Source organism: Netta rufina (genome assembly GCF_964035555.1).
Source record: "Netta rufina genome assembly, chromosome: 8".
In the NCBI taxonomy this organism is placed as follows: Eukaryota; Metazoa; Chordata; class Aves; order Anseriformes; family Anatidae; genus Netta; species Netta rufina.
The window spans coordinates 22,568,341-22,595,332 of record NC_140131.1 but is presented as its reverse complement, the minus strand read 5'-3'; the positions used below and the strand labels follow the sequence as shown (position 1 = coordinate 22,595,332).

The 26,992-nt window shown below is 40.4% G+C and overlaps 1 protein-coding gene across 4 annotated transcripts in view; it reads right to left on the bottom strand.

Annotated features, from left to right (window-relative positions):
* DNM3 (dynamin 3) overlaps positions 1–26,992 on the bottom strand; it is a gene marked incomplete at its 5' end in the record, with an annotated part of 185,864 nt that overhangs the window by 62,758 nt on the left and 96,114 nt on the right. For all 4 annotated transcript variants that reach the window (XM_084291313.1, XM_084291312.1, XM_084291311.1 and 1 more), the window contains 2 exons: positions 593–704; positions 11,767–11,876. In XM_084291313.1, the coding sequence (XP_084147439.1) occupies positions 593–704; positions 11,767–11,876 (222 nt within the window). The remainder of the gene's footprint in view (positions 1–592; positions 705–11,766; positions 11,877–26,992) is intronic.

Genomic DNA, 26,992 nt, shown 5'->3' with positions numbered 1-26,992 from the left:
GACGAAATCCAAGAAATATGAAATGATAGTTGGGCATAGTCCATTTCCCAACTTTCTGTCTTTTCTGTGTAATTAATAGAGGTGGTTTTTGGTTTTGTGTTTTTCTTTTTTTTTTTTTTTAAAGACTATTTCCTGTTCAATTTGCTTCACATGATTAGCAGAGTAAAACAGTCTTTGGAAAGGTTTAGCATGTGTTTCATACACAAAAACATGCAGTGAATCAGTAAAATAAATATACATGATTGCCTGGAATGCCTCTGTCAGTTCTGTAATACAGAGCTTGCAGGAATAAACTTCTTTACCTTAGAAGACATTCATAGAAACAGTGAAGCTCAGAAAAATCCGATTTGCTCAACGCTTTTACTACGCAGTTCCAATGAATAACATTTTGGAATTTTTTTTATATTGAGGTTTGACACACAAATTGTTCTTAAGGTATTTCATTATATTTAAAAGTTACCACATAAGAGTTCAGTGAAAAGGCTACAATTTCTTGAGAAATCTGCAGACACTGTGTTTTCCCAGATGATATGATTGTTTTTCTGACTCAAACAGAGCAGCTACTGGAAAACTAGTGAGCTGTTTAACTTACTGAGGATTTATCAGGATAGACACCGGCTCGTAGCAGAGATGCCTTCCAGCTATCCACCTCCTCTTGGGAGTCACAGGCTAGTTCAAGGAAACGGTAATCCTTGTAAACATTCCTAGAACAAAGAGCACCACATTGTAAAAAGAGAATTTTACAAGTCTGTATCATGCACACAGCATTTTAAATTAAAAATCCTTTGGGATCAGAAATGACTTGGTAATTGTTTTGGACAACAGAGTTTATGAGACAGGTGCTTGTTTAATAATTACATGGAGTACTTAAAAATATCTTAGAAAGCTACAGCACAGTTCTGGAAATAATAATCATCTGAAAGGACCGTGAAATTACTTAAAATCAATTTTCCAGCTTTTTCCAAAATAAGGCCCATTTAGGAAAAGAAAGACTGTTGTGATGCAGAGGACAAACACATAAGACGTGCCAACAGAACTACGCGTCTTGTCACCAATTGCTGCTGTAACCAACGAGTATCAGAACAATTAAGGATGCCACTTTTTCCCAAGTTAGGTCCTTTCAGAGGACCCTTTTTAGCTGTTAGACATCATTGGTAAAAGGGGAAAGAAAACAATGACATTCAGACATACTTTTTTAAACCCCCCTGATGTCTGCCATAGCAGTAAGAAAACTGGGACATGTTTAAGTAATACCTATTGCAAGTCATTAATAGAATTAGATAAATATAAGCATTATGAATAGGGAATCACTTAATGGAAGAAAAGAGAAAGAAGGAAAAATACAGAATATGTAGGAAGGTGGTACTTGTAAATTCTCCAATAAACAGAACAGATTTTCCCCTTACGGTTTAGCCATTAGTTTCCGAATTCATAGTCTATATACAGACCAGATTGCTATAAATTTGTCAGCCAACAGTCTTTTTAGGAAAGGCCACAAGCTTAGCTGACAAAGGTTATGAAACCACATTTTGCTAGATCTTAAAAGCTGCACAAGAATCAATCTTCCATTGCAACAAGACTGTTTTCTTTCCGTAGCAAGCTATGGAGAAGAGAGAGTCAAGGGTGGAAAGAGATGTTGATAGAGGTTACTTAACCTTCAAAACCAGCAACAAGCAGCGGTTCTTCGGTTTTGTTATGCAACTGAAGTGGTGATTTGTGCCATGTATTTTGAGAAAAAAGTGTGAATATCCTATAGAACCAGGAGATAAAGCTATTAGCATCACTGCCTAGATACATTTCTGTAGCATTCAGGGTCTGGTGGGATTTCATCTTCATGCTTCTGTAATACACCTGACTTGATGTAGTCACTGCTCACAGTATTTCTTCTCCCTTACTACCGGTAGCACCAGACAGCTCCTAGCCCTGCTTTTTAGGGGCAGTCTCAAGAAAAACATGTGTAGAAAAATTTTTATTGAATGGTAGGAGTTCATGCTTGAGCATGAAGACACCGTCACACCGACACACAAAATTAGCAGCCATGAAACCACAGTATGGCAACCAGAGCATAGCCACCTGCAAATAGAGGGAAAATAGAGACTGCATTTAAAACTACAAGCACTAATGGACACACTGGGACTTCCTGACATCAGTGACAACTCTCACAAAGCAATGGCAGCACCCGAGCAGGCAGGCAGGTGTGCTCAGCACAAAGCCCTGCACCATTCCCTGAGCATCCAGGCTGGGGATGTCTCCTGGGCACGTTTCAGTGCCATGCAGGGCAGCACAGCTGTGTTTCCTGCCAGGAGGAACCAGAGCACAAATTGCATCCCATAGCTTAGGCAAAGCCACTGGCAGAATGAATGATTAAAAACTCTATGGATCTTCTATTGATTAGAAATTTAAAATTAAACCTTCTCCTCCTCTGACTCCAAACACAATAATCATGCGTTAAAGCAAAGAGTGACCTGGACAACCTCTTCAGATGCCGTTATCTTGAATTGATGATGAAACACTTGAATTTTAATCGATTTACAATATTGTGGAGCTCTGAATCAACATTTACTGCATAAAAGAAAGGACTTGATGAAAACAGAAAGAGGAGCAAAATGAAATAGCCAGGGAAAAAAAAAAAAAAAGCTTAATTTATTGTTAGAAGAAACTCTTACTGAGATAAGTTTTTTGGCTAAGTTAACTAAGCAGCTATAACTCTGAAGGAAAGGGAAGCTGAGATGGTAAAAGGGTAGCCTCTGAAAAGATGACTAAAAATAACAATAGAGCACATAAAAGCCATAAAACATCGTGATAGGGAAGTTCCAAAAATACTTATCTGTGAGAGCAAAACAACTTGACACCAGCTTGTGACAACATTTTTTCAGAATTGTCGTGTTATGTATCAAACTTCTTGGCGTTTTGTGACTTGCTACAGCCAGCGTAGCTGTGTGAGATGGGATTTTCAGCTGGCCACTTCCAACACAGGAGAGCTGGCAGCCCTGCAGTCCTGTGTCCATGTATATCAGGAGCTTTCCTTGGTCTAGGGGCACCTGATGACCACGCTGCTCAATGTCTCCAGCCCTCCTAAGCCTCTCTCCCTGCAGTGTCTGAGAGCTCTGCAACCATCACAAAGCAACACAGGTTTCAGCTTCGCAGCATAAACGAGGAGCTAAACAGCATCTGCTCCGAGCTGGAGCTCCCAAGGAAGCTTGCATTAAGGCAGGTAGATGGATGTGTGCCTCCCAAAGCAGCTTCCCTTGCTACTAGACTTCCTTTGCCTTTCTTTCTTCCAGAAAGGCTGACAGGCACAGGAACTTTTCAAAGGAAAAAAAGCCAAAGCAACTCCTGAAGAGAGTTTGTCCTTTTTCTGTTCCTAGTGGAATCTTACAAAAAGCGCATTAACATGTTTTACTCATTAGGAAGCCATTGGCATCTCATGGAAAGCTGTAAAAACGTTCTTGAAAACAACTCAACTTTTCTGTTTTGTTCTGCCTTCTACTTTTTAAAGCTGCTGAAGATAGCAGCGCAGGGGAACAGTTACTACTCAGCCCTCACCTACTTACTCCATATGGAACAGTGAGGTCACACTCTCATTGTCATCTCTACAGCAGCCACATACTTTTGCAAGAGTGATATAATACAGGATACCAAGAAGCAAAAAAGAACTTGCAGCTATACAAGCCCTGTTGAAATTCAGGAGACTTTAAAGCTCAGGGACTGAAGAAAGAAAACAGATACAATAAATGGGAATATGCCTCGTCGTGCAATCTGCATGCCACATTTCCCTTGGATATTTAACATTTTTAAAATGTGAGCAAACAGGGGAGCTGTGTGCAAAGCTACATGCATGTACCACACCTACCTACGCGGCTTCCTCCTGTGGAGTCTCATCGTTGTAATTGAATATCCTGTACGGTACATGAAAATAAACCTATAGCTGCCTTACTAGAGATTAAAATATTTTCCCTCTCCAAGAGTGGAAAATACACAAGATTACTATTTGTTGTCTGCAGGTTTTGCTGTAGCCTAAATACACAGGCCTCAAGATGTGCATTCCAGAAAAATCACAACAGAATTGCTCACGGTGATGAGTAACCAAGTGGACTAAAAATGTCATTTCTGATTCTGGGATGGTTCCCTCCTCGGAACACATCTTCTCTAGACCAGAGTGACCCACTACCTGAGAGCCCAGCAGACACCCAGCTGTACAACTTCACTTTACCATTAGCTTTGTTTCCAGCACTCTGAATTCCTTTCTCCCATATATTTCAGGGTCCAAAGCAAAGTATCTAATGCAGAAACGGCCTTTACATTGTGCATAGCTACTTCTTTAACCCCTCCCATCGCAGAACAATCCTAAAGAACAAGCTGTAACAGAATAAGGTACCTGAAAGCGTACACTAGTCCCAAACCCTGGCTTGTCAACGCTGCATAGGGAAAGCTCAATTGTGTATGTAAAAGCAAAGCTGTAGGATCCGGGACCAACAGGGGACTTACTGCAAAGTGGATATCACAAAGAACTTTCTGGATGTCTACTACAGTGCACTCAACACCTGCTGGTTTCCCCCTGCAGTGACTGCACATCAAAACTGTTTGCTTTCTGAACAAATGCTAGACCTCAAGACATAAAATAGCTTTCGTAACTTCTTAGTATCAAGATAAGATTAAATATTTAGCTTCAACAAACCTGGAAAAATTTTAAAGGCAATTACTGTATATACATTACAAATCCAGTTGATATGCATACACATAAATTAACACATATCCATATATACATAGCTTTTAGATTGGGTTGGATCTGGAATATTTCAGTAGACAAAGCTATATTATTATGTGCAGGTTATTATTATTATATATACTTTTTTTTTTTTTTTTTTTTTTTTTTTTAAGAGAGAAAAACAAACCAAGATTTAATGCAGATGCCCCTAAACCTGCCAATATATAGGAGGAGACAGAACTGCAATTAGAGAGCAAGAATATTATTGTTTTTTTAGAGTGGTGCCTTTAAGCCAATTTAACTTTAATCCTACGAAGAACACAAAACACATTGAACTTAAACAGTGACACTGAGGTGAGCAAAAGTACTCGCAGACTGAAAGACACATCACTATTCGCCTTCACGGGGATTACAAACAATTGTGCTCATCACCCAAAATCCTTTTTTGGTGAACTTCTGATCTTTTATTAGGACGCATGCCAAATTAAAATGAACACCAAATCTCGAACCAAATGCAAATTGGCCCAATTTTATTCCACAACAAATGCAGAAGATTCAGTTCTTACTTAGCTTTGATTTGACTGAAAATTAAATCACACAGAATATGGGCTTAGTAATTAGTCACCTAAAGCGAAAAATGGAGAAAATAACAAAATCCAGGCACTGCAAATATACGTGCACAATTGAGAAAGATAATCCCGAATGGAACTCCACTGTGTATCTTCTGCTTTTTTAATGGGCAGCTCCACTTGTCTAACCTTAGTCTCAGTGTACCATGTAGCCACCTGTAATTCTGCAGCAGCAGGTCTGACTGTATGCGCTATTTTTCTCGTGAGAGAGCTCTACTGGAGGCTCTGTAAATCATATATTTTAAAGAACCCAAACTGGCCATCTGCTATGAGTTAACAGCAATGACTAACATTTTCTATCAAGGCGTGCCATTTCAGATCAGTCCAATGTGAATGTTAATTAAAATTAATTACACAAGTCTCCGAAGACTTTTTTCTTAATATCCAGAAAAGCCAGAGAGACCATCTCGGAGACAATGCCATGAAATAGCAGCACTTAAGGTTTTTGCCGTTAACTCATGTAAGCGGTCTCCCAGAAGTATACGGATGTTTTCAAGTTTGCACACACAAATACACACACAAACAAGTTTAAGGTGAAAATTAACAGAAGAGATGCTGCCTAGCATATAGCCAACCCCGGACAATGGAATTTCTGCAGTTCTATATGTAATCCAGAACAGAAACGCAGCCAAAACTAACAGCACGTAGGCCAAAAGCTGCAGTAACTGGCACAAAAATATTCCGTAACTCCCTAGAGAAGAAGGTTTGATCATTTTTGTGGTAGGGGATGGAAGCCTGTTTTGGAACCTGCCCTGCGGGCCACACAGACACAAAAGCTGCTCCCAGCTGTCAGAGCCTCGCCATGCACAGAGGGAGCACGTCTACGGCTCCAGCGCATGTGGCAGCGGTGGCCTTGGTGGCCTTTTGGGGTCACGGTGAGCCAGCAAGGAGTTGTCCGGCAAGCTGAATCACCTTTACCATGACTTGACCCATGCTTACACCAGCTGTCTCTCTGGTAGGTGTCACTGATGTTTCAGATGCCACAGACATTTCAGTCTCTTAGGGAATTTTCTTCAGGTATCACCCCAGATTTAAGATTCAGGTTTGGCATTGCAGTTTCTTTGCCTGAGCACCACCCTTTGCTCTGTAATGCCAATTTTAGACCTCAATACTCACACCACCACCTATCTACCATCCTGTTTCATTTATCATACAAAGAATTCTTCTCAGTAATGACAAGAATGAAATATTCCGGATTTTATTTCATTTTACTTTTAATGGAATAGAGATGGGGGCACAAGGGCTAGCTCTTGTTTGGGTTTGTGCATTTCTCCTACTCTTAATATTGTACTCCCCAGCTCTTATAGCTTGTTTACAAACCTCAGCAGCTTTTTTCTTGATTTCATTTGTGTAGCTTGGGTATTTTTTTACTTAACTAGATTCTCTTTCTTCCATTTCTAACAGAGAGGGCTGTGACTAGCTCACAGTCCAGCTCTTCCTGGGGCTTAGCTTTCTTAGCAATTCAAAAACAGTAACTAACATACATCTCATCTTAGGCTTTCTCCTTTAGCCTGGCTTCCATCCAACACCTCCCTGACCCGGTCTCCTTTCACTAGTTCCCTTTATTTTGGCTCCTTCCCAATTTCCCTTATAGACACATAGCAGTTAACCAGTTGTTGTCTGTAAGAAGAAAATCTGTACTTAAATTTCTAATGCACTTGGAGCCCCAGGGCAGACTTATGCTCCATCATCTCCTTCTAGGGCAACATTCAGCCAACAACAGGTACCCAAAATAAATACTGTCGTACCTCTCACTCGGTAGACATAGTGTACTTTCCTGGGTCCTAGCAGACAATGCAGTTTCTTGGGCCGTATCATTCCTGACACTGTGTGCTCGGGAGCCAGTAGCTAAAATTTATCATCTGGCAGCTATATCTCCAGTCCTATTGGGTGCCCTCAAAGCTTTCTTTTGATGGCTTTGCCCCTTGGCATTCATCTGTTTTTGAGATTAGTGATCTGTTTGTCCAATAAGCCTGCCCCAGACAGGCAGCTCTCACGCAGGGATGGCAGCTGTCACACTGCTTCACAATTGGTGAGGAGCGTTTCATTTTCAGGGACCTGTTCTTGTGAAGACAAGCAGAGGAATGGTTTTGTGCTTTGAATTCATTCCTCACATCCTACTAGGATACAGAACCACAGAGGAGAGGAAGGTAACAGGAAGGTAACATGGTTATTCTGCTTCATCTGCATCCTGGCAGGGCAGGGAAGTAGAAGAGCAAGGAGACTTGATGCCATCTTCTTGAACAGAGCTTCCTGCATTAGACAGGCTACTGATAAGCAACCATTACACAGATCCTAAAGGGAGGCACATTTAAGACTATAGTTCTTGTCCCAAACCATAGTATTTACTTACAAGAAAAAGTGCCAATCACTGGATTTTTTTATGGGAAATACATGAGGAACAGGCAAAGGGAAATACTAAAAGCAAAGTAAATTTCCTAGGATGGGAAGAATTTGATTTGTTTGTTCTTGAACTCTGCACAAGCATCTCACACATCCACCAGTTCTGACACAAAAGGTGAACCTACTGTACGTAAGCATGTGCCAACAAAATCCCCTCTCCTCCATTCTTAGCTCTGCTTAGGAAAGTCAATCAGCAGCTACATCTACAAATTCTGCCACCCTTCATCTCCTCACACCACTAGGGAAAAATCTCCAACTGCCTTCTGTTCGCACGAGTCTCAAGAGCTGGCTCCGGTCCTTGGGCTCCTGCACTGGTGCTCCAGCCCTCTGGGAATACTGGGCAGTACTCAAGGGCAGCATCCTTACTGCCCAGAGAGGAACAGCCAGGATTCAAGCCCTTCACAAAATTTCTCAACATCATGCTCTGAAAAGGATGATTATACTTTCTATCACTCTGCTTCTCACAAGAGTGAGCAGAAAAACAAAAGAAAAAACACACATGCATTAGAATTTTTCTACAGTATGGTTATTTTCAAATACTTCGAATACATTTGATCTCTTTTCCAGTCTAAATGACTTGCCAGCAGCTTACTGTAGAGATAGAAAGGGAAGAGAAAAGGATGGTCAGCACAAAGGAGAACTCACTTTCTTGACAGACTTCGGTTTAGACACATACTGCCTCACCCTGCAGCTCAACTGCAGTTGCTTAGAGGCAGATTCACATAGATGGACGCTGCCAAAAACAAATCAGAAGTCAAAGGGCACTTGCTCTAACGTGCTTGGCTTTAATACCCACTGCTGGTACGGTAAATGAACTAGAGGAGTCCATCTCCAAAGGTCTTTCTTGGTGTCTATAAAATAAGTACACAGACCCATTCAAAAATTTTAAATAAATTAAGTTTGCCAAAAAAACAAAACTCTAAACCACCCCTCCCCACCACATCCCCGCTCTTTAAGCAATACTGTATCTATTTCACACCAAAGTTTCTCTTTTTTATCCCCCCTTTTCCTTTTTTTTTTTTTTTTTAATATTTTAATTAGAAAGTAACAGGAAAATAATTTAATTATTTCACAATGGAGGGTTTTCATAGCCGTGCAATTATGTTCGTTTCATGAGAATTTATCTTCACTGTGAAATCAATCATCACAGTCTCCATTTACTATACATTACCAAGTCACATTTGATTCCTGTCAGAGAACTGTTGACTTCTGCAGTAAATCAAAATGACAGATACTGTTAGTTTCCTTTTGCCTCTATCCCCAAGCCTCCTGACTCGAGATGGTTTTTCCTTCTATGCAGTGAAATGAGGATTTTCCTGGTAACTGTATTTCAGAACTGGAAAGGTTTTCATAAATGGAAAAAATGCAGTGCATAATCCAGGAAACTATTGAAATGTACAGTATCAGAAACATATGGCTGCAGCAAATACCTATGCAGTGAGGGGCTGGGAATGAAAATGAGAACAAGCTGATTAAAGTTCTTCTCCGACAGAGACTTTGCTTGAAAATTAAAATATTTTAATTGAACACTAAGAAAGTTTGCACAGTCAAGGAAAAAAAATCCCTATAGATTACAGAAAAAAGAGATAGAGAATAATCTCCATGCTATTGTCAATCAAGCCAGAGTAGATGATTTTGCCTTTGTTCTTTAATGACCTACGTCTAACTAGTAAAAAATTTCCATAGCCAGAACCCTCGGTCGGTAAACTCCGAAAAAGAAAGCTGCTTTCTGTCCCAATTACTAGGTTTTCAAAAGGAACTAGAAACTAAGTTACTATATGAATTTTGGAAAAACAAACAATATTTAGTCCCCTACATATTCAGAAATCAGATCAATACATCAGCAGAAAATAAAACGACGAGGCTCCTTACTTCAACAGATTTTTACCATTTCCATGTTTCAGTTTCCCTAGGAAAGGGGGAAAGGGCACACAAGTCCCCAGCTGAGGGCTGATCATTTCACTCCAGTTGCAGTATCAGAGAATCACAGAATGGTTTGGGTTGGAAGGGACCTTACAGATCCCTGCTTCTGCTGACACAAACTATGAATTTGGGAGACAGGGAAAGCAAAGTGATACTAAGCTTCTTTTCATCGGTTTATGCAAGAAGGCAAATCTTGAAAAACAGAAAATCATCTGTTTCACAGTAACGGAGGGATTGCCGTTTTAATGAGAACAATAAACGCTTCTTCAAGAACAAATTCTGCCTCCTTTCAAGCTGGAGGACTGTCCTCATCAACAGCCTCTCCCACGGCAGTTATTTTGTCATCTTATCACTGTGCTGTCATGTCTTAACATGCCCATATAGATAGAAGGATGTTTTTAGAGCAGCTTGCAGACGCTTTAAGGTCTGCTCACAGCCCGAATGGGCGGGGTTATTGCAGACATGGCAAACATTTTAGACATCTGACTTTGAAATCCTTGCTGTCCAGTACGTACAAAGATCTGGAGAAAAAGTGCAGCTATATAACACCCCAAATCCCAAATTTGCCAATGGAAATGAATGCTTCTCTTGGATTTTCACAGCAGTTTGGCCATTAATATTTAAGATGATGAAAGCATTTGAACGTTAACCAAACTAAGGAGAAACATCAAGCTATAATTAACAGATTATAACACCAGGACAAAGTTATCTTTCTTGACTGAAGTACATGCAATAGCGGGATGATTCACGAGTATCTATAGCAGAATAGCTTGAATTACATTATTTTCCAGCATCTGAAGATCATATAAGCTTTTTCAAAACATGAACAGTTTTTCCAAGTGTTTTTCTGTGCTCCAGAAATACAAGTGGTCAAGTGTTTGAAATCTTATTCCCAGCAAGTATTTGAGAGACATACTTTCAAAGGGCATTTCTCTGGCAGACAATGTCCACATGTGGGTTAGCTGAGATGTCAGCAGATGTAGGCAAAGCCTTCACGGGGCAGTTCAGAGTGAGACTCACGTTGCGTCCTCATGTTTCTGGAGCCAGCAGAAACTTGACAGCCCAGAAGCCCTGTCCTTTGCTTTTACTTTGCAGGAGGGAGGGGCATTCTTTGCTTCTGAAAGGACTATTTCTGGCCAGTTCGGGAGCAACAACAGCTGGCTCTGCAGGGAGCCACATCCAGCCCTCATCAACTTGTGCAACATCTGACTGGATTGCCTTGCTTTGGTGATTGAGGGAGGGAGTGGGTGTGAAGGGACTTAGCAGAAAAGAAGAGGAGAACAATGGCATCGATTCATGTTACCAATAGAAGTGATTTTACTTATTTCCCTGAAAAATCATTTCTAGAACTTGCACCTCATCTGCTGAAACGGAATTCCACCAAGCTAGCTGCAAATGTAATTCTTTTCCTCAGTAATAAATCAATGAAAATACTGGTCACTGTATTTTCTGTTTGTTTGTTTGCCTGTTCTCATGTTTTCTGGACTTATTTGTGCACAGTTATCTGAATTGGCTGTGCCCCCTCAGCAGGCTTCCACAGAGTGCCCAAACCACTTAAATCGGAGGATGGAGTCTGGAAAGAAAAGGGTGAGTCAAAACACTACAAAGCAAAGATTCTTGTGAATTAGAGAGGCAGAGGAATTTCATTTGTTCTCCATTCAGCTGTATTTAAACCCAAACAAACAATAGAATGACTCCGAAGATTACAGGCAAGCAAGTTTTTTCCACTGGAGAAAGTGGAAAGCAATGACACTTTTGTGATTTACACCAGTTAAATCTTGTCACAAGGTACAGAAGTCATGAATGTTTTGGTAAGCCTAGGAGATTGCCAAACAAAACAAGAATAGGATCAGGAGATGATTATTCAGCCCTACAGAAAAACTAGATGACTAATCATGGAGCTGTTTCACCCCACGAGTGGCTAGGAGGACACTAACCTTTCATCCCATGATTATGCAACAGCAAGGAAGCAGATAAATCAAAAGTATCAAGATCTTTGTTCACTCCACACAGTGGAAATACCAGAACTGCAGTCCCAGTTATTAAAATGCTTGGCCAGATGCACCTTTATAGCACTATCTGCAGAACAGCACATTCTCTTACCTCTGCTCTGTGTTAAACAACGCGAAGATATGTTTGCTAGACATGAAGCTCTTTTCAACATCACGCACTTTCAAGTTGTCCAGAGGAAGCATATACTTCTTCTCTTTTTCCTAGGAAAAACAAAACAGATTAAACCAACCAATGCTATGTGATAAGTCTCAAAGAAGCCTGATACCAGCATGCTCCGTTTAGTCAGCAATGCCTTTGGGACATTTATTATAAGGAAATATCCCAAACTGAAATGTCTGGTTATCTCTCATCGACATGTCTGCAACAGAAATGAAACCTCAATTCCAGTTGTTTTTCATTAACCCTATTAAAATGTTTCCTAATAAAAAATAATAATTAAAACTCCATCAGCAATTTATAAATATCGACATTTATTCTTCTTCATTCCTTTGATTTCCAAAAATAAAAGGGTCAAATTTAACTAAGTAGAATCTAATCAATCCAGAACACTCATACCAAGTCTGTGTAGCAACTGGAGTAACCTGTGATATGAAATTAATCAGTTATCACTTATTTTATGCTGGCATTTGTGCTGGCATTTGCTGATCCCAGGGATAATTTTCTTTTCACCAGCGGAAAATACAAAATCATAGAAAAAACAAGGTTTTATATATACTGTACATAAACAAGACTGACCTCCAATCTAACCAGCTCATTTATCCACATGGCAGGAATAATCTATTCACTATTGCTGTTGTGAACTCCTTTCTCATTTGCATCACAACTCTAATTTACAGCAGTCTCATCAGTCAAGTTTCACCTTTTCTTAGTTTCTTGCTTCATGACACTCTAAATTAAGGACTAGTAACACCCTCAAGCTACTTTATGTGGTCAGAACAAAAAAAGCACAATGATTATAACTTGTTCCTGTTGTGTTAGACTTCCTTTAAGTCCTCTCACTGACAGATAAACCACAGCAAAACTCCAAAATAAATCACCAAAGGAAGAAAGCTGAGGATTCTCTCACAGTCCCTTACCTGCCAACATGAAGCAAGACTGCCAGGCCTCCATCTAGCCATAGTTAGAACTAGCTATGAAGCCTAGCATCCAGAGCACTTGCTGGAGAATTGCAAACAGGGACATTACGTGGTTGACTCAGGTAAGAAACATGCCTGTGATAACACTTTATCATACCCTAAGACAAGGCAAAAGGGCCAAGCCTAGCTAGGATCCATTTTTCTCAATAGGTATTTCCATGTTGTTTCCAGAAGAAATACACAAAAGTAACTTCCACTGCAAAGAACTGGAATAAATTCTAGCTAGACTGGGATGTGTGTGCTGGGAGGGCAGAAACAATTTAACTTGGCTAAGCTTCAGCAGATTGCAAAACTAAACTAGCTGAGAATGTATCTAAGAGTGAAACTATAAAAATATTATAGTGATGTGTCCAACAATGGCTCACTTTCCTAGACAGCTTTATAACAGAACTCAGTAGAGGAAAAAGCATATTTCAAAAGGGCATTCTGGTAAAGCATGGTTTCTACTGTCTTGTTTTGTTAAATACAAAAGTTACGAAATCCAGTGTGGGAGTATTACGTAAAAAGTATCTGATCTATCTTCAAATTGCCTCTGGCTTAGCCATCCTAGAAAGTATGCCCACAGAAGATCACATATAGTATATTCTGCACTCTCCCATCTACCAAGAATTCTGATGAAGGAGTCTAGTTCTGTGCCAGCCTCCAGCTGTTTGTCAGAGCTCACGTCTGTATTCTGCTCGCATGGAGTATGTGCTCTCTGAGCCTTTGAGATCAGCAAACTGAAAGGAGAGAATACTGTCAACTATTCAGTAAGTTACCACTGAGAGAAATAAAACTAAGCAAAGTAAATTAGCAATTTACTAACAAAAAAAAAATAAATGAATAAGTAGCAAATAAAACTAAATATGGAACTTATGCATAAAATACATACAGATAAAAATTAGGAGACATGCACTGTCCTCTAACACTGCCTTTGATTGACGTGATCTGTTTTGATATTATAAACTTATGTGCTAAATAGTACTGGTAGCATTTAAAAGGTAACAACACATTAGCTTTGCTGCCCCGACCAAGTGGCCCACACTTGAAAAAATATTCTAATACATAAATTGAAAACATATTAACATTTGGATTAAAACAAATCATATTTTCCAGTTGAATGCTGGACTACATGATAAAATATTTGGGTTTGATTTTAAGCACTTAGGACAGATAATAAAACACGTTTTGGGCAGAAAAGTCTATGCTATTTATGCCATCGTAACTAAGAAAACCAGATAAGCTTGATTTTTATTCTTTAAGTCAATCTTTCGTTATTAGAAAATTTGTTTAGAATCCTTTACTATTCCCTTACCAGAAATTTAGAAGTTTCTGCTAAGTGCTTATTCTGACAGACACGGTTTACTGATAAACCGGGCAACTACAGATGAGTAAAAATAGAAACCAATGAAAAAAGCTATACCAAGAATCTGATTGTCTAAACGAAAATTCCAGAAGCAGGAAAGTTTTATAAACGCTTGGTGCCAAACTGTGAGAAAGTGTTTCTTCTGTAGCCACCAGGAAAAAGGAAATGCCTACTGAAGGCTAAGAAGTGGTTGGTATTTATTTACATGGCCTCCTACCCGCATGCTGAGACAGCGCAGTTTCCAAGAACGGGAAATCACAGGGTGCCTAGGCTTGAAATCCTAACAGAGACAGCGTGTCACATACGAGAGATCAGACCTAAGTATTGCTGAATTCCAGGAGAAAGGTATTACTGCAGCATTCAAGCATGGCAGCGAAACCCAGAGCAACGTTTTTTCCAAAGAAAGAGGAAAAAAATCGTATGTATACACACACACAGAGCATGAGCTAATTTAACACAAGATGAATGCAACAACATTTCAGCCTCAGCTCAATTAATATCACGTTATGGCTGGGCAAAAATTCTCCAGCCAGCACTGTATCTGTGCATGTTTCCCATCCGGAGAAGCTGACAGCGTAAGAAACGGGGAATGTACGAAGCCTGGGAGGAATGGGGCTAGGCGCACTTCTACAAGTGACGACATGCACATAGCTGTGGGTCCAGTTTGTCCCCCTCAGCATTTGTTCTTTTTTATTTATAGATTTTTATTTTTATAAAGGGGCAGAGAACTGAAGCATGACATGAGAGGAAAAATTAAGCATGACATGAAGGGAAAAACCAGCACACGCTGATCTCATGTCCACAGACTTCGCTGCTCTCTTTCCTATGCAGCGTAGAGGAGCAGAGGGAAAAAGTGGGAGGTAGCATGGCCCATTCCTGTCTCCATGACATGAAAAAAATCCCCATAATGCACCTTAGAAAAACAAACCAACCTGCTAGCCGGGGAAGGCCTTCTGACCCTTGAGACGATGTTTCACCACTCGTGGGCATAAGTAGCACTCACATCCTTAATGGACTAGTTCTCTCCTGCCCTCTGACAGGCAAATAAGCTGCCAGGAACTGACAGCATGATGTAAATATGCCATATTACAACTGCCCCTTCCCTTCTGCAGTGTTTAAACATACTAAAAATAAATACTGCTGAAGTCCAAAATGGCACAAGGGATGCAAAAAATACAAAGGCAGCTCCCTGCCCCCAGCACGGGCCCAGCCAGGACTTCAGATCTAATGAACTTGATTCTGCTTTCAGCCAGAGGACAACGTAAAGCTACTTTTTCCCCCTACCTCTGATTTAGGAGCTTTGTAGGTTCTGTCAAAACAGCAGCAGAAAAAACCTTGGACACAACTGCAGCTAGCTGAATTGTAAGGGCAACAGAATTCTTCAAGGGAAAGAAATGGTTCAATCACTTCCTCATCTTCCCGTCAGTAAAGAGGGTTTTCTCATTTGTCCCTTCAGGCCAGGGACTGCACAGCAGCAGCACGCAGGACAAACTGCTCCTCGTCATATATCCTGAGGACCAGAAGCAGAATTGAGGCAGGACAATGCAAACACATGGTGCTCAGACTGCGAGGCACGTCTGAGGTGAACACTGACCTAATGGCACTTTCACTTACGTCACTGGGAATTAAGTGGCAATTTGCTGACCGCTTTTAACTAAGTTTTAGAACACCAGTTTCCAATCTAGGGGTCACGACACCAACCCAAACCTAACTGACGACACTAATTGTGGGGAATCCAAGTCCAAAGCAATCAAGCTCCCAACTGGAAGCGCAGACCACGCTGGAAAAGCTTGGCAAAGGCTGTTTTACAGCGGGGTTTTATTCTGTACGTCGTTTGGACTGACAGGACAGCTCTCAAGACACTAATAGCAAATGAAGGTATCCACGAAACACCTCTGTCAAAGATGTTAACGTCTTGACAAAGACGTTAAGCAGCAGAGGCACGAAGTAAGACCAAAACGAAGATGTCCTGTAGTGCTGTACTCTTTTGGATGGCTGGATCGTTATCCCCATTTTAGAGACAGACACAAGAAGTAGTGGCTCTTCTGCTGAGCCAGAATGATCTATATTAAAGAAAGAAGAGAAAAAAAAGTGCCAAGAAATGCTAGTGGTGTGTGCTAGAAATATGCCTGCTTACTCTTGAAGAGAAAAGGCCCAGACCCATTTACATCCAGGAGCTGCTTCACTGCCAGTGCAGAATAACCCACTCCGTGGCATCTGATGGAAATGCAAACTTAGAACATTTCATAGCAACTTTTATAGCATTTAAATCAATATCCAAGAGTTAACCATATTCTAACTTTAAATATACCCAAGAGCATTTTACTGAGTTTCTATTTCGGTTTATTTTTCTCTCTGCTTAGAAAGCCACACAGCATCTTCACAATGGTCTTTGCTTTACCACACTTGGCTCTAAAGCTGAAAAATGAAGCGTAAGATGCTTTCATATTACTCCAAACTTTTGTAGAAAAACAAGGCAAGTCATTTAGTTACAGACAACTTAGTGGAATTCAGGCCTGAACACACTCCTGGGTACAGCTGTAGAAAACATAACTCTAAATTGTCTATAAAATGCCGAAGGAGCTGCTTTGACAGAAAAACAACGCGTATGTAAACATTCTAACATTTTTACAAAAAGCACAGCACAAGAATACTTAATAAATTGCAGATGACGAGACCGTGTTCCTTCCACCTATGTACCTCGCCCTCCAGCCTTCTGCCATCAGCCCCTACGTGGTTTTAGCTGTTGATGATAAAGAACTGAAACCAAACACTTCTCTGAGACTTTTTCTTTGCCCGCTGAAACCAGATCATCTTTGACCACCATGCAGATCCTCTATTCCAAGAAAGAACCACATACCTAACAGTGTTTTCAGCAGAGACAGCTGATGTCTGTCAGCTAAAAGGATGTTGTTTTAAAAGTTTCCTATTGCAGTTGCTGAGTTTGCCACAACAGATCCTAATTCTTCAATGAAGTCAGCCACCCAGGCATCAAGAAGCACTCACATACATACAAATGACTCCCAAAGTGCTACATACAAATGACTCCCGAAGTGCTCAAGTTAAAGTTTTTGAGCAAAAACTTGAGGCAAAAGAAAAAAAGAGTTGGAGTATCTCAATCCCTGAGATACACAGGCAGGGGGACGACGCCTCCATTCCCCTGTCTGTTCTCCCACCAGCACACAGGTGGGAACTCTGGACCTGTGCTGCATCACAGCAGATGTACAGTATGAAGGAAGCAGTTTTTATCACATGTACCTGTATTGACAAGAAAAATTGCATGACATTAGAAAACTGTCACATGTAGCTATATATATTATTAAGTATCAACCATTTATGCAGCATTGAACAGAAACAATACTAGGAAAATGGAGAATAAAACGAGAGCTGCTGACTGAGAATCTCAATATAAAAATATGACAAAGGCTTAGGATGGTAACCCAGACTGCTAAGAGAAAGAAGCAGAAATACCAAATCTTACATTCCCTCAATGTTACAAGACTTTATCCTCTAACCATGTCAGAGAAGTGATCCTCATACAAAACAAAGCTGAAGATGCCAAACCGAAAACTGCAGCTAAATAAGGGAGATCTGATGATAGAATCGAGTGATTTCAAGTTTGAGCTGGTCTTCTCGATGGAAGCTGGTACCTTGGATTTTACAGCAATCTTTCCTAAACTCTTCTTCACACATCCACTTATTTTTCCCAATCTTTTGGTACCTTCTCCCACAAGGTGTTATTAAAAATTCAAGAGATGTGTCACATCTCTGGTGTTCCTCCTGAATTCAGCTGTGGGATTACACCTGACGCTAAGGTGTACTCAGTTTTTAGTCTGGCGTTGGCATTTATTTTACAGTATGACATTCATTTCCCGCAGTGTGTTTTTCTCAATTAGAAGCTGTATTCTATTTGTTTCTGCCACTTTATTTCCGCCCAAACTTCTTCGGGAATAGAACCATAAAACTTCACAACTCTGTATTTGAAATACTTCATCCTTTCAAGAAATGGTCACTGCTGTCATTCTTAAAAGGCATTTACTATCCTGCTGCTTTTCAAGACTTCACAGGACTGCCTTTCAGTTATCTGTTAATACCATGTTTCTCAATTTTGGGTTTTACCTTACCTTGCCTCATTTCCCAGTAGCTGTAGAGGGCACAGCTAGATGTAACTGCGCTGATGCTGAATGGCAGAAGGTGAAATGTACAGCCCATGCCTCACTGTGCAGCACAGAGCAGGCACCAGGCTGACTGTGCCTCCACCTCTCTCTGCCAAACCCTCTCTCAGTAGTTACCCAAGCTTTGATTTGAACCAACAATGCCATAAGACGTTTGCACTAACGGTGTTCAATAGCATATGAAACCTTTGTGAAACCCTTACAGAAGATCACAACAGCATCAAGACGATCGCAAGACATGGGTGAGAAGCCAGAACACCATCTGGGTGACAAGAATTAGGATCCTGCTTCCTCTGCCTCCCCCAGCCCTTTTCATGCTGACCTGACCTTGCTGTCCCCGAGGGACTGCACACCACAGCACAGGCTGCAGTGCAGGATGATGCTGTAAGCCCTTCCTCCAGCCCAGCAAGCCTGCTGGTGTGGCACAACCACACACCCAGCAGCCTAATTCCCTGCTCCAGGGCTCTTCTGCCACTCCTCTCATCCCTCTGCCTCAGCCCTATGGCAGGTAACCGTGAATCCCATTGTGTTGATTCAGACCTTGAATGGTTGGATCCAAAATAAAAAGCACCAGATAGTTCGCTGGTACTCCCCATGCCTTTCCATAATCAGGGCATCCAACAGAAGTGCAATACTTTCAGGGATGTAGAACAACACAGTTTAAGATTGCCCCTTTTCAAAAGAGGTTTTTATCATCCCAGGTAGAAGGGCTGGGCTTTCGCTGTTCTGTGCTGGGGGAGGTGCTCTCAGTGGAAGGATCAATCTGAGAAAAGGCCTAATGGAGAGGAAATCTCTGTTCAGCTCCTATTAGTTAGAATCTTGAAAGGTCATTTTGAATTTGGGAAATCTTGTCTGGGAAGGAAGCCAGCAATTCCTCTGCACTGAAGTGGTGCTGGCATTTAAAATTGAGAGAAAGCCCCGACTGATGAACCAGTTAACAGTCTGGAAAAATTCGGCTTGGATGCGTCTAGTGGCTGCTCTGAAGGAAGGCAGGGGGGTGGAAGTATATTTTGACCTTTTTATCCCTTGTAATGAAGCCTGCTTATGACAGCTTGTTTTTCTCTGCTGGTGCTCAAGTTCGTATTTTTCACTCTTCACCTACTGCGGATCATCCATCAATCACTGTGGTTTGTGGGAGCCACAGCACAGGATGGAGGGCCTTAGCGCTGCATGGCCGTGCTGGCAGAAGGCACAGCGACACTGACATACCAGTGCCTGTGGGATCTAACTTCTCTGTTGCGTAAGGCTTTCCATTCATATAGTTTAAAACTTTGCTTATTTGTGAGCATGTCTTTTTTTCTTTAAAGAAAGAACATAATTCCTGAAAACTATTCTCGTTGAATAGGTGTGCAGCTCATATTTCAGTTTTGAAGTTTTTCTTGCATTAGGAATACTAGGTTAACACTGAAATAAAATGAAAAAACACACAAGTTTAACGGTACTTTCAGCTTCTTCAACTCCCTCAACCTGCACATAAAAAGAGAGACCCTCATTTATAAGCCTCCTGAAATTCCCTTGTAGGTATATAAGAAAGATACACCTCTGCTTCAGTACCTTTTTTTTTTCCTGCTGGAAATCCATTTCTTAAAACCACTCCAAGCCTTTGAATGCATTTCAGTTTCTATAAAATAAATCCTAGAAAACATTAAAATTAAGGAAATCAATGTACACTTTTTTTGGATACCGAAAGAAGTATCTGAGAGGGACTGTTTCCAGATCTTTTGTGTGCGCGTGCACGCAGAGAGGCATGTGTGCATGCATGTGTGAAAAAAAGAATCCCTCTAAATCAAATGATAAATAAGCAATTACATAATTATGCAAAAAAAAAAAAAAAATTAAGCAGAATTTTCCTGAGGCAACACATCTGTCTCTGCAAGACTCCTGAAGATGCAACAAAATACACAGACACAAATTAGTTCATGGTATTTGTGCTGCCCTACTTGCTTGTTATCATTAAAAGCTTTCAGACAGTAATCAATTTCACTGTGGTGGAGATTACTGCAAAATGCATTAAGAAGTTCACGCCTGTGGCAATGGTCACTGAAAATATTTTGGAAAGCATCCCAGAAGTATAAGACTTTTTCCAGACATCCGAGAGAAACTCTGGTATGACAGAGCTTCTGGTGTCAAGTCTTCTCCCCCCCACCCCTCCTCTTTCTATTTTTTTCCTTCTTCTTTTCTTTTTTCTTTCTTTTTAATAGCAGCATTTTTGAAAGCTACATTTCAGCTCCCCCCACCCCCCCTTTTTTTTTTTTAAAGGCAAACCAGGATACTTGGGTCACAGAAAACATTAACTCCTGAGACAACTGTCTGAGGTTATCTTATTCTTTGCTCTACGTAGTACGTATAAACATACACTGGCTTCTTAATTTCATCAAAGAAACTGCTGAATTGTAACAAAAGAGTAAGGAGACCACATGCTTACTCCTTCATGAAAATATATATATATTTTTGGTAAAATAGGTAACTCTAGGGATGCTCCTTTGTTAAGTACAAAAATAATAATTGAACACTCCATAATCATCTCTCACTTTTCCTTTCTATCAAGAACATTACCTTCAAATGCTAAGTGACATATGCCATCAAAACATCAAGAGAGTTGGTTTTGAAATGTGTTTCAGAATTTGACTAAAAATATCCCAAAATAATCACGGTGATGTGCAGGAAAATCTGCAACCCTCTGTCCTTTGAAATTAATGGTTATTAGACTGAAGCCTCCTTGGAAACACTCATCAGGAAGACTGTTTCCATGGAACTATTCCTGATGGAAACACTCCTGAAATTCACAGCCAAATTGTTCCTCAAACTGACCTTAACTTGTCTCAGAAGTCTGTCTTGGGATGGTTACAGTCTTTTCTCAGTGTACATCATCTGTCCCAGCAGGGACTTGAATGCGAGTGGGGAATGCAGACTTCATCATAGCAAACACTGAACAATAACTCAGCTCTGAAAAAGGAACCTGACAAGGATGAGTATGGGAACACAAGGAAAAAAAAGTCAGTTGAACATCCAAGATATCATGAAACTATTATAACTGAAGAACGATCAAGAGCTAGAGGAAAACAGCAAAAGAAGCAACACCAAAGCATTCTTTAAAGTTACTGTCATTAAAAAACAACCAAACAACAACAAAAAAAAACATGACTGGAAGGTGCTAGGCACCTTGTTGCAGCCTATTACTAACTTCTAGCAGTAGGATGTGTGTGTGGAAGGAAGTGTCTGCAGTAGAGCTGCGCATGAAGTGGTTTTGAATCTGCAGATGCTGCATATTACATGGGAATGTCCAAGGGCTGCTCCCCCATAAGCTCTCTCCTGATAACAGCATGCTGTTTCCATCCATGTAATTGTGTGCAATAAAGGAAACAACACATTGCTAGCTGTTTTGTGTTGCCTGGCTGACCACTTGCAGTAGAATACAGAAAAGAGGTCCTGCTGCAGTATCACTCTAAAAGGTGTTGTGTGCTTGGTGCACTTAACAACACATAACAGGAACGTAGGCACAAATTCTACTGCATTGGCCACTTGTTCCCTTTACATACCATGGAAGATGGTGAACTCAGACAGAGGTGGTCAGCAGGAGGTACCCACAGCTTGGGAAAGCCTAAAGCAGCACCTCTGGAAGGAAGGAGACTTCCTCAAACAGAAATAGCCACAACTGCTCAGCTGTCATCACTGCCTGTGTGACTGCAGAACTCATCTACTGACAGACATCTTTGTCAATTCCATGCGTGCTCACCTTTGCACCCTTGCTGAAATAGAGTGACAAGATAATGCTGAAACATCAGATGTGAGAGCTGTCAAACACTCGGCACCAAAAGCAATTCCCCCGCAGGCCCAGCTACGCAGTCCTGAGCAGACATTGCTGATGTCTGAGAGCAGAATATCCAAAGCTGCACTTTGCAGCCAGGTAGAACAGAGTGCGTAGCTAGGAAATAGGTTAGTGAAACGTGTTAAGCTTAAACCCAAATCAAATTTTCAGTCCTCTGGCATCAGTCTCACTTCACTGGCTGCAGCCTTCTGCTAAGAGACCAAGCGTGTGCTGCCACAGCCCAGGGCTGTGAGCAGAGGGGGACTGCTGCTGAGGAAAGCGGGATGCTGAAGTCAGGAGGCAACATCCGTGCCACTTCTGGCTGCCAGAGCAATTTCCACCCAAGCAGCCACAAAAGCTCAGTCAACCAGAGACTCCGTTGTCACTGCTGTGAGCAATGAGCACAGAAAGTGGGAGATGCGAGTACGTTTTGGCCTACCAGTAGCTGGGAGAAGGAGTTTCCCCTGCTTCTGAATGGTGGGTGAGGTCTTCATTCGCTGCCAGAGTAACACTCTTCAGTTGCATTTTTTCAACATCTCAAAATACACTCTTACCAATCATTAAAATTATTTTTAATCGTTTTTCTAATTTTCTGTCTTGTCTAATCCAAACCAACACCGAACCTTTTCATTTCTTGCTATGACGTTTTAAAACATGTCATTTCTCCTCTGCATAAAATAACAAGATCTTTAAAGAATCCCAGTTACCCCTCGCCTGGATTTCTATAACCAAACATTACTCTGAATCACACCTAACATTCTCTTTTATTCCATGCTATTTGCTTAGGGAGGAAAAAAGAAATGGAATATAGCAGCATGCAGACTAGGAGTTCTGTTAAGATGATAAACACCTGCATTCACTTCATCATCGCTGTCAGGATACTGTCAGCTGGGACTCCCCAAGAACACACTTAAGGAACAAGCCTTTTCCTAAGGAAAAAAGAAAATCTAACCAATAATTGAAATAGCTGTAAGAGCTGTCTTATCTTTATAAAATTTTGAAATGGCAGCTTAGATAGATATTGTTGTAGTGATTTTAAGAAAACAAGACTTTAAAGAGCCAATAAAGACGTCAATTTTTGCTCCAGTAAAACTGTCTATACGTGCTCAACATCCGCTGTCTCAAAGAACCTATGAAATTTGCAATGTCTTTGGAAGTCTCCAGGAGTTTCAGAACAAGGTAAACAAGGTCAATGCAAGAGGCAGCGACATCAGTGCAAACACAGAAAAGACAACAAAAATGGTGCACTGAAATCTGAAAGTTGAAACAAGCCTGTGAGAACAACGGATTTTTATAGTATACAGTCAGACTGCAGACAAGATAGATAACACTTCTGCTTCTCCAGAAGGAGGAGAAATATTTATTTGGAGACATAGCACTTCCTCAGGAATGTAGGTCTTCTTCAATGCTGACAGAGAACATTGTAAACCATCAATACACTGGCCTTAAACGTGCAGGACACTTTTATATTTGTAAAGAACCACTCCAAAGCACATACACTAATTCTACATAACACTGACATACAGCACTGAATTCCCAGACAGTCAGTCAAAGTTCTGGGCTGGAAACCAAATTCCATGATTTTTTTTTTCTTTAAACACTATGTCAAAACACTCCTATTACTTGTTACTCGTGCTTTGAAAGATATACTCCATTACTCCTTAACGTCCTTAGCTTTTACAGATACTGCAACCAACAAGGAACCGCTGCTGGGAAAAATATATTACAGACCTTCTCTAACACTGACAGACTGAGATTAGTTCAACGTGAAGGAGGCATGGCAGCAACAAGAGAAAAATTTAAAAGAAGATAACTGCTTTAAAAATATCGGTACAAACTTAAATTTCAGTATGGAATACGTAAGTGAAGCGAACTATCAAGTACTAACCCCACAAGTTTATAATTTCCTAGATGTAAATTAATTCTTTGGCTCCTTTTGATAATTAAATTCATACTACCAAGTTTTACTGGTGTAAATCATCTTATTAGCAGTCAATGAACCGATTTCAGATGCTGACTCTTAATATCAACAGAGATCATCTTTTAATGTGTTCTACTCTAATGAAGAACAACATTTAAGACAAACATTTTTTCATTTTGTTTTCAAGACACTCGAAGATAGAAGAGGACGGCTTATTGCAAAGCTGTCCATGCAACAACAACCAAAAAAAAACCCAACCAAAAAGTATTACGGTAACTACACCACCACCCAAAAGCCTCAAAAATATTGAAACAAAACGCTTAAATGAAATGTTCATTAAAAATATTCCAAGTCTTTCTAGGAGTTATTTAAACATCCTATTAAGCAACGTGATTTTCTGTAATCCATTTTTAAGTTTACATTACCCAAATTTAATGTATATTTTGGTTATTTTCTCAATTCATTCATTTTGCTGAAATAACATTCTATTCCCCTTTGAGAATATTCCTAAGGTTATAAAAACTAAATTGTCTAGCAGTTTAAATTTATTTTAAATGTCTAATAATATATTACACTAAAAGAGTTTGAAATAATGAGGGCTTTAGACTAACAAATTACCAAACTGTGTGCTGACTGGTAATTCATGGAAAAAAGTACCTGACAATAGACATAAGGCTAAACACAGAGATTTGAATAAAATGCACTACAGAACTATTGCCATTACTCAAAAGAAAAAAGAAATATCTGTCAAAAACCAGGCAGTATAAACGTGGAAATTTTACAGTTAAAAGAAGTTCACATTCCCTAATGGAAAGAGAATACTTCAAATATATTTCAATATGCCCCGAAATTGCACTTTCAGACATGGGAAGGGGGAACCTAATTCAGACAGGGGAAAAACACACTTTAGTGTAAGAACACAAACCTAAGATTTAAAAATTTAATTAACCTGGCAGAGTCTTTACAGGTGAACCCAAATTCCTCTTGCTTTCATTTCTATTTCTGCACTCACCTCCCTCATCTACTGCTGAGCACATTTGGTGCCAGAGGTGGAAGACTACTCGAGTGCAAAGGATGCTTCTGTCACAGATTGTACGTGGACAAAGACCGCTACATCCAGGGACTTTCTGCAGAGAAAGTCGCCGTTTGCACTGGGGCCGTAACTGTGTGTTGCAGTCCTCTTGCAAAACAGAGCCCACTTCCTTCTCCAAGGTAAGTGAAGATGGGAACGCAGTGGCCTCTGATATATTCAGAAGGCACAATCAAAATCCCAGACCCTGTCTGGGACACGAGACCATATAGAAGAGAATTCCACTTCAAGGAATTTTTCTTTTACTTGCTGGAAAGGAGAAAAAAATATATAACAAGCATATGCCACTGAATCAAGAATAATTGTACTCTAATTCCCATTGTACTCGAAGTTCCCTGAGCTTAAACAATGCAAGTAAAAAGATCTGCGTTATTCCGTTATTAGGATTGTTTAGCACAAAAGCTGACTGAAGCTGACCTTCATGAAGAACACATTTCTAATTAAAATGAATTAGCCTATGAAGTCTTGACTCACCCCACAGTCCAAGAAAATTCTCACTGCCCGCACAAACACACGCACCCCTACAGAAACAGGGTTGATTAAAAAGAAGTTAAATCACAGAATTACAATTCTTGTCCTCTACTTATCCAGATCCTAAAAGGGAAGCGGGGTTGTGGGGAAGAGGAATATAGTGAGGACAGCTTTAACGCAGTTCAAATAGTCTCAAAGATGAAAATGAGAATGTAGGAAGACCTACTGATAAGTGTTGCATGTGGTGACCAGGATAAAAGACTGTAACGGAGGGAATAAAATTAGGAAGCTGCCACATAGGTATCTAAAATATCTGTGGACTGACCTACACACATGTAACAAAGACCTAGTGGGATAATTCACATGATCTAGAAAATCGACACATCTTTATATTTTTGTTTAGGCAATCAGACAGAAAATACCTGGGAAAGTCAGGGAACGAAGGAATCAAGAACAAATGTATTGGTGTGGGGTTTACACCGAAACACAGGGATAGATGTTCTGAAAGTCCCTGTGGGCATCTAAGGAACAAGAAGTGTGCATCACTATCACCTGGACTTTCAACCATCACTACAATGACTCAGTGTGGGACTTGATGATAAAAAGATATCTTAAAAGACAGACCAAGGAAAAAGCTGACCCACTGCCTGGTTGAGTGGAAAACCTACTGACAGACCACGTTGAGAAACCTCCAATATTCAATCCTTCACACTAACCTTCACTACAAAGCTTAAGAAACAATAAAAATAATTGAGGTTAGATATCAGGAAAATAAATAAGTTAAAGAAAATGAAGCACTAACATAAACTAAGTTCACCACCCCCCACTCACACACTATTCTTTCAGCGCTCTCAAGTGCCTCTGTTTCGAATCAACAGTTTAAAGACATAAGAGGAAAAACTGTAAGTGATGTGCAAACCTCTTATCTAAATTACATGAAATGAACAGAAGAGCAAATCAGAGTTAAAAAGCACAAGGGTTCATTGAAACTAAGCCTGCTCTTACTCTATTTACACTGCAGCTGGCATCTTTGCTGTACAAGACAATATGTAACCCTTCATCGAAAACACAGCCAAAGCCAAAGCTTCACAAATGTTTTTCTTTTTTAAGCACATTCTCTTCTCTCTGCTCTACCCCGGTGCAGACCAATTTGCTTACTCCAAGCCTGCATCCCCGAGTTGCTTCTCTGCAGGACTGCTTTTTTTAGCTCCCATGCAGTGCTCAGCACCAGGAAGGTGCTGGGAGCAACTTGTTGGCTGCAGCAGGGCAGAGCTGCTGAAGACAGAGGTAAGGGCTCCAACTGCATTAGTAGAGGATTTGATTTACCTACTCGTTGGTGCATGCCTGAAAGGCTAGCCATGCTTATCCAG